At 54.0% G+C, this 14,161-nt stretch overlaps 2 protein-coding genes across 12 annotated transcripts; one reads left to right on the top strand and one right to left on the bottom strand.

Annotated features, from left to right (window-relative positions):
• The first annotated feature begins 1,388 nt into the window (after nt 1-1,388).
• TLCD3B (TLC domain containing 3B) lies at nt 1,389-13,017 on the top strand. Of its 11 annotated transcripts, none has more exons than XM_081553151.1 (8): nt 1,389-1,532; nt 1,686-1,733; nt 2,161-2,384; nt 6,123-6,187; nt 7,015-7,098; nt 10,048-10,282; nt 11,167-11,262; nt 11,931-13,017. In XM_081553151.1, the coding sequence occupies exons 3-8, from the start codon at nt 2,367-2,369 to the stop codon at nt 12,216-12,218; spliced, it is 786 nt and encodes a 261-aa protein (XP_081409277.1). In that variant the 5' UTR covers nt 1,389-1,532; nt 1,686-1,733; nt 2,161-2,366; the 3' UTR covers nt 12,219-13,017. The 11 variants fall into 11 exon arrangements, with proteins under 11 accessions (XP_081409277.1, XP_081409274.1, XP_081409276.1 ...); XM_081553148.1 differs by having other exon boundaries at nt 6,003-6,187; XM_081553150.1 differs by having other exon boundaries at nt 2,157-2,384.
• Nucleotides 12,747-14,115, bottom strand: FIMP1 (fertilization-influencing membrane protein 1). Its single transcript, XM_081553193.1, has 4 exons — nt 14,039-14,115; nt 13,572-13,730; nt 13,366-13,453; nt 12,747-13,245 (listed from the first exon to the last, which is right to left on the bottom strand). Exons 1-4 carry the CDS (start codon nt 14,100-14,102, stop codon nt 13,224-13,226), a joined length of 333 nt encoding a protein of 110 aa, XP_081409319.1. The 5' UTR covers nt 14,103-14,115; the 3' UTR covers nt 12,747-13,223.
• Between the last annotated feature and the right edge of the window lie 46 nt (nt 14,116-14,161).

The following is a 14,161-nucleotide window of genomic DNA, read 5'->3' as shown; positions in this document are numbered from 1 at the left end:
AATAGAGTTTTTTAAATAAGCACATTTCAGTCTCCAGCAAAATAAGATGTTAAAGATGGATACTGGTTAGGCAACTAGAGTCTCATCTTCAACAGTTTTATCTCGCTCTCGATTTAACCTTTAATTTTCAAAGGCCTATCCAGAGGAGGCAATATGGAGTAAACAAGTAAGAACTGTTAGCAGAGATAAGCTCTGAAAATGTGGATGACATGTCTAAATTGTATTCAGTGATGTTTTATTCCTTTTTTCTCTTAACCTTTCAATTTCTTTAGGAAAATGAGTTTATGAGTTTTCTATATCCATTTAACATGACAGAGCCCAATACATTCAGAAAATATGGTTGGAAAAAACCATATTGCATAACCTTGGAAAAGGTATCAGTTCTCTCCATGCCTCTGTTTCCTCACCTGTAAAATGGGTACAATAATACTTCCCATCTGCAAAGTTGTTTTGAAAAAATGACTTAATATTGCTAAACACTCAGATGAGTGTCTGTATAATTAGCATTTAATGAGCTGGCATTATTATTATTCTAACTTCACAGATGAAAGAATTGAGGCCCACAGAGATTAGCCAACCATCACTCAGGGAATGGAAGAGCCTAAATTTGTTTAATGTTTTAAAAATTCTAGGAATTTCCCTGGCAGTCCAGTGGTTAAGACTCCGTTCTTCCATTGCAAGGGATAAGGGTTCCATCCCTGGCGGGAAACTAAGATTCCACATGTCTCTGGGCACCATCAGAAAAAAAAAAAAAAGAAAAATCCAGTTGACTTTAAAATGCACATAGGAGGTATATGTGTAAATGCCCGCGATCTATATAAGGGCATTCCCAACCCTTCAGAAGGCTCCCTGAGGTCTCCTCTCAGTCAGTACCTCCCACCAAGTTAAACGCCGTTCTGATTTTTCACGGAAGTTATTTTGCCAGTTTGCAACTTCCTCCAAATGGAGCCATACGGTATGTTTCTTTTATTATCTGTGGATTCTGATTTTGAAATTCAGATGGTCCCACCCTAGGACCTGCCGTCTTAACTGTTACCCTATACCGTCTGTTAAATCACTGACTGCTTGGGCCGCTCTCATTTCCCCCACCTCCTCTTCCTGTCCCCTCGTTCAACTCTACCCCTGAATCCTAGCTGTCCTTCAAGCCATCAACGAATTCTAATTGATCTGTTCTCTGTTAGACAGTTTCGCCCCCTCTGCCCAGCCCGCAAGCAGGCCCGCCATGAAGCATATGATAGGGCACACGTGTTAAGAAGTGGGCCAATAGGAAGATGGCATTTTCCAAACCATCCACCAGCCCACCAATAGGAAGATGATGTTCCCGCCCCCTCCAACTGCCTCTGTAGAACTGCCTCTACCTCGTGCCCTTGCAGTTTGACGCCTTCCTTGTATCCTGAAAGGGTCCCCCCAAAGCTGCTTAAGGGGTGCAGGATGGCAGGCCCTGACTCTCTTCATCCCTCCTGGGCCTTTCCCACTCCTCTCTTCCCTGGAGTGGATGGGAGGAGAGGCTTTTCCAGACAAAAATAACATATGTAAATGTTTTCAAAGGTTTTCCTACCGTTTGTTTGCTTTTTAAATGGGATAATAGAGTTTTCGTTTTAAAAGAACTATTTTTTTTTCTAATTTCAGTTATCTTTACAGTCTAAACACCCATCCCTCCTTTTTTTCCCGATTTCTGAGTGCAGATGAGAGTCACCAGCCTCCCTCTCTAGCCTCCACTTTGCCCCTCCCAGGTGAGGACCTAGGAGAGGGGGGAGGAGACACAAAGAGCTTAGGGTGGGGGGACAGAGCTAGGATGGGGTGAATTAAGAAATCGCAGGCACATACTTAGAATTGAAAGAGAAAGAAGGAATTTTAAGGTATGAGATGGGCTGGGAGGTATAGACCAGCTTCTTTGATTACAAGGAACATTAATTAAATTAATGGAATTGGAGTGATAAGACAAAATTAGGATGTCCAGCTGCTCAAGGATGAGGCATATTTAAAGTGCAGTGAGGATCTCAGATCAGGAAAGAGCTATGCCTGATGACTTTTGATGGTTACAGAAAAATGCATCCTACAGGCCACTGAGTTATAGGAATTGGGGGAGGGGTCTGTGAGTCTGAGGGACAATGTGCTGAGGTGGTCTCCTAGCCATCTTACCTTCTCTACCCCAGACAGGCATGCCTCTGCTCTTTGTACTTGGCTGTATCTTCTTCCCGCTGAGCTTTGCTGTCCTCTGCTGGGGTCTGCAGCGCCATTCCAACCTGCGGATGGAGAAACAAGAGGCTGTTTTGGTGGCATCCAAGTAAGAGGACAGGGCAAGGACATCCTTCCTGGGGCCAGTGCTGGGGAAGCTGGTCTCCTACTTCCAGGAAGAATTAGTGATGAGAGCAGAAGCAGAGGTGTGTGTGTATGTGAGGGTGGCTGGGGGCGGGTATAGAATCCAAAGACACTCTCTATGGGATCTCTAGTTTCCCAGGTGGTTCAGTGGTAAAGAATCCACCTGCCAATTCAGGAGATGCAAGAGACTCGGGTTCCAACCTTGGGTCAGGAAATCTCCTGGAGAAGGGAATGGCATCCCACTCCAGTATCCTTGCCAGGATAATCCTATGGATAGAGGAGCCTGGCGGGCTACGGTCCATGGGGTCACAAAGGAGTCTGACACAACTTATCCACTAAATAGCAACAACTCTCTTGCAAGCCACTTAACCTCTCTGAACTTTAGAGTCCCCATTGTCAGTAAATGGATTTAACAAGAATACTCACCTTCCATTCTTCATGGAATGTTGTGTGAAGGTAAGGTGAATTCACATCTATAGAATAAGGCTAGGGAATTCCCTGGCAGTCCAGTGATTAGGATTCAGTGCTCTCATTGCCAGGGGCCTGGGTTCCATCCCCAGTCAGGGAATTGAGATCTCATTAGCTGAGCCACCTGGGAAGCCCTGCATGGCCAAAATAAAATAAAAATAAAAATAGTTGTTGCAAACTCCTGCAAGTGATACAAGAGATATAAGCTCTGTGTGGACTGCCTGAGCCGGAGGACTACGTTTATCCCAATGGGGGCAGCAGCTCCTCGAATCCAGCCAAACATAATGGAATTAGAATGTGGGCCCAGTGTTGTCTGATCTTCTCATTTTTTCTTAAAAGTTGAACTTTTATGTGAAATCTTATTTTTATAATTTTGTGATTTTATTATTATTCCTGGGTCAGGAAGATCCCCTGGAGGAGGGCATAGCAACTTACTCCAGTATTCTTGCCTGGAGAATCCCATGGACAGAGGAGCCTGGCATGCTACAGTCAATAGGGTCACAAAGAGGTGGACGTGATTGAAGTGACCTAGCATGCATGTGCCATGCAAATTTATGGTCTATTTGACAAAGATTAGTAATACACTGGTGAACTATCCCCAAACCTTAGGGAGGAGGAGGAGCTGGCAGAAGGCAGAACTTATAATACCTAGGTGTCTGAAAGACCAAAAAAAAAAAAAAAATCCCTGCCTGTTTTAATCTCTGCTATCCAAAATGAAGCCACAGCCCCTTCACCAGGTCTGTGGTCCTCAACCCAGTAGTCAGAGTGGCTTGCTATCACCCATCCTCACCCCAGTGCAGCACCATCCTGAAGCTTTGCCCATCTTTGGCTCTGGACCTATGCAAACATGGGTTTGAAAGCCAGCTTTGCCAATTCTCATAGCTATGTTATCTTGGGCAACTTTTTTGTCTTCTTTTTTTTTCTTAAATGTCTAAACCTCACTTTCTTGTTTATAATATAGACAAAGATGCTATAATCTGTGAAGGTTAAAGAAGAATAAACATAAACCACTTCACCCCGGGCCCAGTACATAGTAAACACTCAGGAAGTTGGGTCCCTTTTTCCTTTAAGTGAAGCCCTGAAGCCAGGAAGCTAGGTCCACTATTGCCTCTTAACTCCTGCTGCCTAAGGCCAGAGACCTCCCAGAGTCTGTTCCCACAGCACGCCACTAGAGGACAGCACAAAATAGCAAATCCCAGTCCTTTGGGTAGGCTTTGGACAGGGAGAGGCAAATCATACAGTTGCTATGGAAGCATATCTTAGGGCAGACTTGAAAACCAAAGTACGGTTTTGGTAGCAGGACCCCACGTCATGCAGAAGTCTACTAGGAGGTTGGGTTCAGGATGAGAAGGCCTAGGGAGGCGGCATGAAAGTGTGAGAAGCTGCTCAGAGGCCAGTGTAGTTCTGGCTGGGTCTCTGACCTGCAGCAAGACCCTGGCCAAGTCACTGGGCCTTGGTTTTCTTGCAGTGCACTGAGGAGCTCAAATCAGGGGCCCTTCCCCCATGGAAACTGGGCTGTGAAGTTGCAGAGGAAGGGGAGCTGGGACCATCATAAATCTGAAGAGGAAGAGAGTGACCAGGGCCTTGGGGAGGTCAGGCAGCCTGAAGGACACAGGCAGGGGCATCCTCGGGCTGGAAGTGAGTTTTCAGAGACACTGTAGTTCCTCTTCAAAGCCTGCCACCCAGTATGAGAGGGCTCCTGTCTTCTTAGCTACCGGTCTAGGGAGAGTCACTGAAACCCTTGGGACTATTGCTTGACCTGTAAAAAGGGGATACATGCAGTTACCTCAGTGCTGTTCCAATAGTTAGAGGAGGTCACGGGACAGTCTCGCAGTGGAGTTGGGACCCAGAGACACCTCATGTAAAAGTATGTGTTGTTTTGTTTTTAGTCACTAAGTCATGTCTGACTCTGAGACCCCATGGACGGTGGCCCCACCAAGCTCCTCCATCTATGGGGATTCTCCAGGCAAGAATACTGGAGTGGATTGTCATTTCCTTCTCCAGGGGATCTTCCCAACCCAGGGATCGAATCAGCGTCTCCTGCATTGGCAGGCATGTTCTTTACCATCTGAGCCATCAGGGTCTCATACCTTGGAGTTTTGCAGGTCTCTGAATCTGATACTGTGTTAAGATGTATTTTTATTCCCATCCACTCCCTAAACTCAACCTTCCGAGAGACAGCGAGCTGCACTAACTTCTGCTCCCTTCCCAGGGAATCCTCTTACTCTCTGTGGGAATGGGTGCCCCTAAGCTGGGACCCTAAGGCTGTTGAGGAATAAGTATTGAGAGGCCTTGGCAGAGGAGGAGATGGCAGGCATTTGCAAACTGCTGGTGGGAAACCGGCTCAGGCCCATCTGGCCCAGCTGGCCAAGGAGCCCCAGAGGAGAGCGGTCCTGTCCTTGGCCCTTGTCCTCAGCAGCCCCCTGTGCTTGCCGCAGCTGCTGTCTCTTTAAGGGCCTCCCCCTTCCCTCTTTCTCTGCTCCCCCCATCTCTGTCGCAGCCACTGCTGTGGCTCAGAGCTGCCTGGGGAGACGCCGCTGCAGGTCTGGTTTCTGGGTGTCTGGTCGGTGCCATCAACTCCCTCCTTCTCCCCCCGCCCGCCCTCCCCAAGCTGGTGATATCCCCTCCCCCGCCCCCTCCCCGCCGAGGGGGCAGGGGGCTGGGCCCGAACTCTCCATAATGCCCCGGGGCTGCCTCTGGGCCGGGCCGCGGGCACTCTGGTGGCAGCGAGAGGCGGGAGAGCGGTGCTGACCGCTGACCGCCTGCCCTGCCGCTCCTCAGTCTCCCTCCCCTCCCTCCCTTTCAGAGCTGGCACCACAGTCCCACCCCCACCCCCCACCCCGCCCCCTCGGGCCCTCCCAGCCTCTCCACGTAAGCCCCCCCCCACCTGCCTCACTCCCTCCCCTCCCCCATCCGCAGCCTCCTCGTCCTGTCCCCTCTCCCTCTGTCCTCTCACCCAGTCCTCTCCTCCTCGGCTCGCTCCCAACCCTCTGGCTGGCTCTCTCCGGCTCCCTTGCTCGGATCCTCCCTTTCCCCCAGTCTCTCCCATCTCCCCAGTCTCCATCTAACTCCGTTTCTCCGGTCCTGGGTCGGGGTCGGGCTCTCCGGTCCCATCCCCTCCCCACCCTGTCTGTCCCCTTTGTGCCCCTTTCTCTTCTTCTCTCTCCTTCCCCGGCCTGGCGTCCCTTCTCCACCCCCGTAACTCCCTTCAGCTCGGCCTCCCAGCCCTTTCCCAGCTGCTCTCAGGCTCCCTGCTGGAGGCCTGAGCCACCATGCTGACCCCCATGGTGGCCGGGGGGGTGGTGTTCCCCGGACTCTTCCTCCTCTCCAAGAACACGCTCCAGCGGCTGCCCCAGCTGCGCTGGGAGGAGGCCGACGCGGTCATTGTCTCAGCCAGGTAAACTGCCTCCCTTCCCTCCGCCCCCTCCCCTTCCCAGGCTGCATGGGGATGGAAGGGACCCTTGGCCGGATAGGGACTGGGGGCTCCTGAAGTGGTCGGTGGGCTCTACCTCCAGCTTCCTTCTCTCCGTGCTGCCTTACTTGCTGTCCCAGGAGACCTCATTCAAACCCAGCCATCTGGTCTACTAGGATGCAGTCTGCTCTGCTTCCCTTTCCCATTCACCCTCCTACCCTCCAAAACAGGGCCGGCATGTGACCAAAACATTCCTATAGGATACTAGGGAACACGGCAAGGGGCCATGTATCATTGTGTGTGTGTAGAGGGGCTGTGTCTGGGGGAATGAGGGACAGAGAAGTGAATGGTGGAACTCTGCACAGCCCTGGGATGCGGGCCAGAGTTGGGGAGGGGAGTGTGGTGGCTGGCAAGCAGAGAGCGGGAAAGTAGCTGGGAGGGGAATCAGGGGCAACCGAGGGGCCGGAGATGACCCATGATGACTAGGCAGCTGAGAGGTGTAAGAACAGGTCCAGGGCTTCCCCCTGCCATCCTGTGCTGTCACCACCCCCCCGACCCCTGTCCCTTCCGTGGAAGGGACTTTGTTATCTGCCACTGGTTCTCACCTCACGATGACCTCCCGGGTGTCCTCCTGAGAGGAAGGCGACTCCGTAGCAGTCCTGGAGGCTGAAGTGGTGGGGCTGAGTCCCAGGCGAGGCAGCCTGGGGGAAAGATGGGCAGGGAGCACCCGAGAAGCACAGAAGCTGGACAGTAAAGAGGAGGAACCAAGGGGTGCATCTCCCTCCTTTACAGCTACTTCCTCTTCCTCCTAGGCTAGTGTCCTCTGTCCAAGCCGTCATGGCCTCCACTGCTGGCTACATTGTCTCCACCTCCTGCAAGCACATCATAGATGACCAGTAAGTGTCATGAGACCACCACTTCCCCCCATTCCAGCAGCCTGTGTGCATGTGACCCTTGAGTACCCCAGATCATCCAGGAGACTCCCTCAGTGGACCCCAAGCCCTTAACTTGGGCTTGAGCAAGTTAACTACAATAGCTGCAACTCAACACCCCGAGACAAATTTATCCACATCCTGTCCTTAAAGGTCAACACCAGGAGGAGGAGAAGCGGGGAGCAAAAAGGATTCTCAAGGCAGCTCCTAGGTTTCCCAGCCTCTTGGATCATAGTAGGTTCTGAGTGTCATTTCCTCCCCGCCCTCCTCCCACTCTTTCACCCCCTCAGATCCCATTTCCAACCAGCACCCAACTGGGGTTCTTCCCTACTCGTTCATGCCAGGCTCACCCCTCATATCCTCCCAGAATCCAGGTGTCCAGCCCCAGCTCCGTGCGTGAGAGGGACAGACGACACAAAACAAGGCCACCAATGGTTAGACAGTGGGGTGGGGAGTGAAGGGTGAAGAGGCCAAATTTTGGCACTGGGAGCTGATGCAGTGCCTGGTGCTTGCCAAAAGAGCCCAGGCCGGAGAGGTGGGGCAGGAGGAGGGAGAAAGGGGCCCTGTCCGTGGTGCTGACAGGCCAGCTCAAGGTGGACCCAGGCTGTCGTTGCTGCGAGTTGCCTGGGAGAGTGCTGATGATGCCCCCTGCTTAACTTCTGATCCTGTTCCTCTTCTCTGGTGGCTGCTGAGCCCTGGGGACATGGTCTGGATGACCCGACCTAGAGGCGTCTCCTCTTTCCCTTGAGTTTCTTCATCTTCGGAGTGAGGTCCACCCCTATCTGGAAGGGCTGCTGAGAGGAGGAACTGACTTGTGTGTGTCAGATGCCTACAGCAGTCCTGGCCATACAGAGTGGATGCCAAACTCCTTCTTCAGACCCCTCCCCGGGGACTTGGCTTCCTCCTGCCCTTTTCCCCCATTCCCCTTCCTGGGTCCAAGAGGAGCCTGGATCCTCCCCAACCCCACATTCCCTTCTCTTGCCTTCTCACAGAGGTCACCTTCCAGCTCTTACATGGTCTCCTTCCCACCCCCCAGTCTGTTCTTTTCCCTCCTCCCTTAATCCTCAGGTAGGTGGGAGGATCGGGGTTAATCCCGGGGCAACAGCTGTTCCTACCTCTGAGCACCTAATTGCTGAAGAGGGTGTAGATGGGTTTAACCCTTCACACCAGAGCCCAGGGTCTGGACCCCCACAAGCCAGTGGTGTCACTGTGTCTGCTGTGGCTGACTCCCTAGGCCACTCTCTGTTCTAACTTCTTTCAGGCCAGCTGGACCCCTTTCCACCTTCCTGCCCTTCGTTTCCAACCGGGGCTGCTGCTTCCTCTCCTCTCTCTTTCCATCCCTCCTGGTCACACACTCCAGCATGGCTCTCTGCTTCTTTTTTCCCCAAAATCATCCCTTCCAGGCTAGCCTTCCCCGGGCTCACCTTCTCCTTCCATGTCACCCCTGGTCCTTAGCTGGCCCTTTCCCAGGTCTCACTCCACTTCTCCCTTCAGCAGCCCCTCTCATTTGGTCCTCATATTTGTGTCCCTTCCAGCTGACTTTGTTTTCATCTCTCTACCAAGCCCAGGGAGTACCACTGGGTTTGCATCTTAGACCTCCCGCCCCCATCTCGAACCTGTCACGGGACTATGGACTTCTGAGAACATACTCCATGTGCTGACTCAAGAAGAAAAATGCAATGTTGCATATTCATGCACTTTTCATTTTTGTTTACTCCCAAAGCACACGGAACTTTCTCTGCTCTTGGCTCCTTTTGCTCAGCGTTTTCTTCTTAATGCTTGGTTGTACCTGAAAAAACAAGAGGTGGGGCCACATTCAGGCAGAACAAGCAGCGCTGACAGCATCACCAATTCCCATCTCAAATCTTCTAGAGGACAGTAAGGCTGAGAGTGAGGGCTGTGGAGCCAGACTTCTCATGTTTATCCCTTGGTCCGGTAACCTAGCCTCTCTCACCTGTAAAATGGAGTGACAGTCATACTTACTTTTCATAGGCTTTTTGTGGGAAGTAAATAAGTTTGTGCTTGTAAAACATTTAGAGTATCGGAATAGGGCCCTCATGTAATAAGTAGTCAATTAATGTCAGTCGAGGCTGCCCTGGTGACTCAGAGAGTAAGGAATCTGCCTGCAATGTAGGAGACACGGGTTTGATCCCTGGGTTGGGAAGATCCCCTGGAGGAGGAAATGGCAACCCACTCCAGTATTCTTGCCTGGAGAATTCCATGGACAGAAGAGCCTGGCAGACTATAGTCCATCGGGTTGCAAAGAGTCAGACACGTGACTGAGCCACTAACACTTTCACTTTTAATGTCAGCAAATATGATCTTTCCCCACCATTCCTACCACTTCTGCTGTAATTTGTCCTGATCTCCGCTGTCTCTAAGAGCTGGTCTGGCCTGTTTTCTCACTCTGTCTCAGCCCTCAGTTCTGTGACTGTCTTTTGGTCTGTCTTCCTTTTTCTCCTAGCACATTGCAGAGAGAGAGAATATGAATGAATTAATATAAAAAATGAGTGAGAGACTTCCCTGGCAGTCCAGTGGTTAAGACTTCTTGCTTCCACTGCAGGGGGCACAGGTTCAATCCCTGGTCAGGGAACTAAGGTCCCACTTACCACATGGTGTGGCCAAAAAGAAAGAAAGAAAAAGAAAAATGTGTGCATTCTGAGCTCAGTCTGGGTTTGAACCCCAGCCCTACTGCTTACCAGCTGAGTGATCCTGTGATCACTTGGGCAAGTTTCTTGCCCTCCACCTTGGGATTCCATCTTGTAATCTGAGAGTCTACTTCTGTCTCAGGGATCTTACAAGTATGACTGGAGATGTGACTTCTGGGATGCATCCAACATAACCCCCGGCAATTGGCAGCTGCCCTGTCCATCTCCTTCCCTCATTGACCCCACCCCTCTCTCTGCCTGACAGACACTGGCTCTCCTCCGCCTACACGCAGTTTGCAGTGCCCTACTTCATCTATGACATCTATGCCATGTTCCTGTGTCACTGGCACAAGCACCAGGTCAAGGGGCACGGAGGGGACGAAAGTGGCACCAGAGCCCCAGGCAGCACCTGGGCAGTGGCACGTGGTTACCTGCACAAGGAGTTCCTCATGGTGCTCCACCACGCCGTCATGGTGCTCGTATGCTTCCCGCTGTCAGTGGTGAGTGGGGGCTGCTGGGAACTAGGGCCCCGCGTCCTGCTCACGCTGGTCCTTCAGGAGCCTAGGAAGCCCTGGGTCCAGGTCCCAGCAGGATGAAGTGCCCCAGGGAGAGTTTCCTGAGCTCCAGCCCAGCCCCAAACAGCAAGAGGTTGGATCACACCCAGCTGTGATGTTTTGGAGCTGGTTACATACAACTTCAGGCTTCCCTGGTGGCTCAGACGGTAAAGAATCCGCCTGCAATGTGGGAGACCTGGGTTCAATCCCTGGGTTGGGAAGATTCCCTGGAGAAGGGAACGGCAACCCACTCCAGTATTCTTGCCTGGAGAATTACATGGACAGAGAAATCTAGCAGCTACAGTCCGTGGGGTGGAAAAGAGTCGAACATGACTGAACAACTTTCACACACACATACACACACACACTCTGAGACTCAGGGCTTCCCAGGTGGCACAGTGATAAAGAATCTGCCTGCCAATACAGGAGACACAAGAGATGCAGGTTCGATCCTTGGGTCGGGCAGAGCCTCTGGAGGAGAAAATGGCAACCCACTCAAGTATTCATGCCTGGAAAATTCCATAGACAGAGAAGACTGGTGGGCTACAGCCCATGGGGTCACAAAGAGTTGGACACAGCTGAATGACTGAGCACACACACATGCCTCTGAGACTCAGTATCCTCATCTGTAGTATCATGGATATCGTCTTACCTGTAGGAAGGTTGGAGGGATATAGGGGGTTAGTGCTCCCAGATTTGCTACTGTTCACCTGTGCTCAGACTTTCAGAGTGAAGCATCTCCAAAAGGGAGAGAGAGGAGACAGGGAGGGAGGACAGGTGCTGCCAGGAATCCAGGCTCAGGCCAGGCTATTTCCTTCTTTTCCTCTCAGGTGTGGCGTCAAGGCAAGGGAGACTTCTTTCTAGGCTGCTTGCTGATGGCAGAGGTCAGCACCCCCTTCGTCTGCCTTGGCAAGATCCTCATCCAGGTGAGAAGGCACTGAGGGTTTGCGAGCTTGACGGGAGGACAAGGGAAGGGTGGGCACTTCCCTTGTAGGAACTGATCAGGGATTATCCCCTGGTGGCTCAGTGATAAAGAATCCACCTGCCAATGCAGGAGACAAGGGTTTGATTCCTGGGTCGGGAAGATCCCCTGGAGGAGGAAAAGGCAATCCACTCCAGTATTCTTGCCTGGAGAATTCCATGGGCAGAGGAGCCTGGCGGGCCACAGTCCATGAGGTCTCAAAAGAATGGGACACGACTTAGCGACTAAATAGCAAACAACTGGGATTTTTTAAAGGACAGGTGGAGTCAGGTCTGGCAGGGGCTATCAGGTAGGGTATAGGGGAGCTGTCAGGGCGGAGGGAGAGAGGGAGAGGGGGCGGGTCCTGGGGCCCCTAACCTGGCCCCTGTCCCAAGGGGGGAAGGCAGGGAGGTGGGCGGAGGGGGAGGTGGCCCAGGGGGCTGAGTCGGGGGCGTGGCCGGAGGCGCCTGCCCCGCCCCGTGTGCCCGCCACGCCACGCCCCCGTGTGTCTGCCCCGCCCCTGCCTGCCCTCTCCGCCCTCGCCCCGCCCCTCACCGCCCCTGTCTGCTCGCCCCGCCCCCGCGTGCCTGCTCCGCCTCTCACCCCGCCCCTGTCTGCCCGCCCCGCCCACAGTACAAACAGCAGCACACCCTGCTGCACAAGGTGAACGGGGCCCTGATGCTGCTCAGCTTCCTCTGCTGCCGGGTGCTGCTCTTCCCCTACCTGTACTGGGCCTACGGGCGGCACGCGGGCCTGCCCCTGCTCGCCGTGCCCCTAGCCATCCCGGTCCACGTCAACCTGGGCGCCGCGCTGCTCCTCGCCCCGCAGCTCTACTGGTTCTTCCTCATCTGCCGCGGGGCCTGCCGCCTCTTCCGGCCCCGGGGCTCCCGGCCGCCCTCCCCCTGTCAGACCCAGGACTGAGGGTGGGGCCGAGGGCGGGGACCCTCCCCACCCTACCCCACCCCACCCCCATCCCCACCGCGTGGGAACAGGGCTCTGGGGCCGCTGGGCTAGGAGTGGGAGCCAGGGGCTTCTGGCCCTGACAGCCCCCCTGGAAACTGACAGATGGACTCCGACGGGGTGGGGTCACGTCCCTTCAGGGGCTGGGGGCCGGGACCAGGGGAGACGGAAGGTGGGAAGAGGGGACCTCTCCCCACAGTGCCTGAGCCGAGGGGTCGACCCCCTCCTGCATACCCCTTTCTCCATCATGACCTCTGGGCCCTGGAGAAGCAAAGGAAGAGGAAGAAGGCGCACCCCTTCCCATCCGCTTAGGGCTTTTGAGGCTGTGGGGAGTCTGAGGGGACCAGGACTCAAAGAATTGTGGGGGAGGCCCTGCTGCCAAGGCCGTCCCAGTCCCCCTGCTGCAAACTCCTCTAGGAGGGAGGGGACACTCCCTCTAACGTCCCTAGTCTGGTCATCTCCACAGCTTCTCTCCAGGGGAGGCCAACCTGAGGAACCTTATTTATTTTATTTATTTATTCAAATTTGTTGGGGTGGGGGGAGGGAGGTGGCTGCTACCCCCCAGCCTTCCCAGTGCTGAGCAACCCCGGGGGCAAGTGGGGGAGCGCCCAGCCCCTTCCCCATTAAGCTGACATCTTGCCCCTGGGTCCTGGCATGTCCCTGGTGCTACAGACTTCTCGAGGCTTCCTCCAGTCTGGGGTTGGGGGGACCCTGGGAGGTGCTTTACAGACCGCTAATAAAGATGATAGCGTGAACACCACCAAGGCCCTGTCACCCAGTTCTTTGGGGTTGGGGAGGGAGCAGGCGTCTGGGGGCAGACAGCTCCATAACAGGTTGACTGTGGGACAGGGCAGGCCCCCCAAGCTGAGCAGTCAGGGAGAAAGAAGCAAGGACTCTTATTCATCAGCAGGAGAGGAGAGAAGGCATGGGTGCCCAGGGCAGAATCCAGGATCCTCCTCCGGCTTTTTAGGCCCCTTTCTCACAGCTCCTGTGGGGTGTGGAGATCAGAGGTTGGAGGTCATGCTGCCTCCCTGGACTTTGGGTCCCTCAGCCTCTTTCTGAGCAAGGTTCTGCTGGGCGGGACCAGGGGGTGAGGGACAGGCCTTACATGTGCGTGCAGAACTGGAAAAGCAGGAAGAAGAAGGCCACTAGCAGAGCACCCACCAGGATGTGATGGAAGAGCCTGGAGTCAGAACCTGCTTGACAGTGACGGAGAGACAGGGGACCCTGGACTTGCCTCTAGCCGAAGGGCCAAGGGCAGACGTCCTCCAGGCCCTGGGCAGGAGGGCAGCCCCTTCTCAAGCTGGGTCATACCTGAGTTAGCAAAGATGACAGGTTTCTCTCCAATGAACTGGGCCACGGCCAGGAGCCTGGCTTGGTCTGAGTCTGGGTAATCAAAGAAGTCAGGCTTGTCTAGGAAGAGCGGAGACTCTGCTCCCCAGCCCGAGGCCTTGGCACTCTCCAGACTGGGTGCTGGGGACACAGAGGGAAGTCTATGAAAGAGCCAAGCAGAACCCTGCACCCCACCCGAGAGGCTGAGACAGACCCAGGGCCCTGGCAGGCCACACAGCCTTTGTGTAGCTGTGGAGGGCCTTGATTTTGTTCCCAGAACTTGAGGGTTGGATGGGCTCTCCAGGAGAAGGCCCGTGCTGGGCAGGGAAGATGGGAGAGAAGTGTGGAGAGCAAAGAGAGAGCTCTGGGCGGTGGGGGGTGGGGGGGTCGGTAGCAGCATTGACCCCGATCCCCAGCCTGCCTCCTCCCCACTCTTCCCAGCTTCCCACCTGATTCTAGGGGCCCCAGCCTGAGCAGCCACATCCACACCCACACCCACCGCCCTGGCCTCATCACCCCTCCACTCCTGTGATGAGGTGAGAGTTCTGTGATGTCACAGCCCGGAGCCATTC

This window comes from Giraffa tippelskirchi, chromosome 13, assembly GCF_054371585.1.
Source record: "Giraffa tippelskirchi isolate mGirTip1 chromosome 13, T2T-mGirTip1v1.2.pri, whole genome shotgun sequence".
NCBI lineage: Eukaryota > Metazoa > Chordata > Mammalia > Artiodactyla > Giraffidae > Giraffa > Giraffa tippelskirchi.
This window is presented reverse-complemented; position numbering and strand designations above follow the sequence as displayed.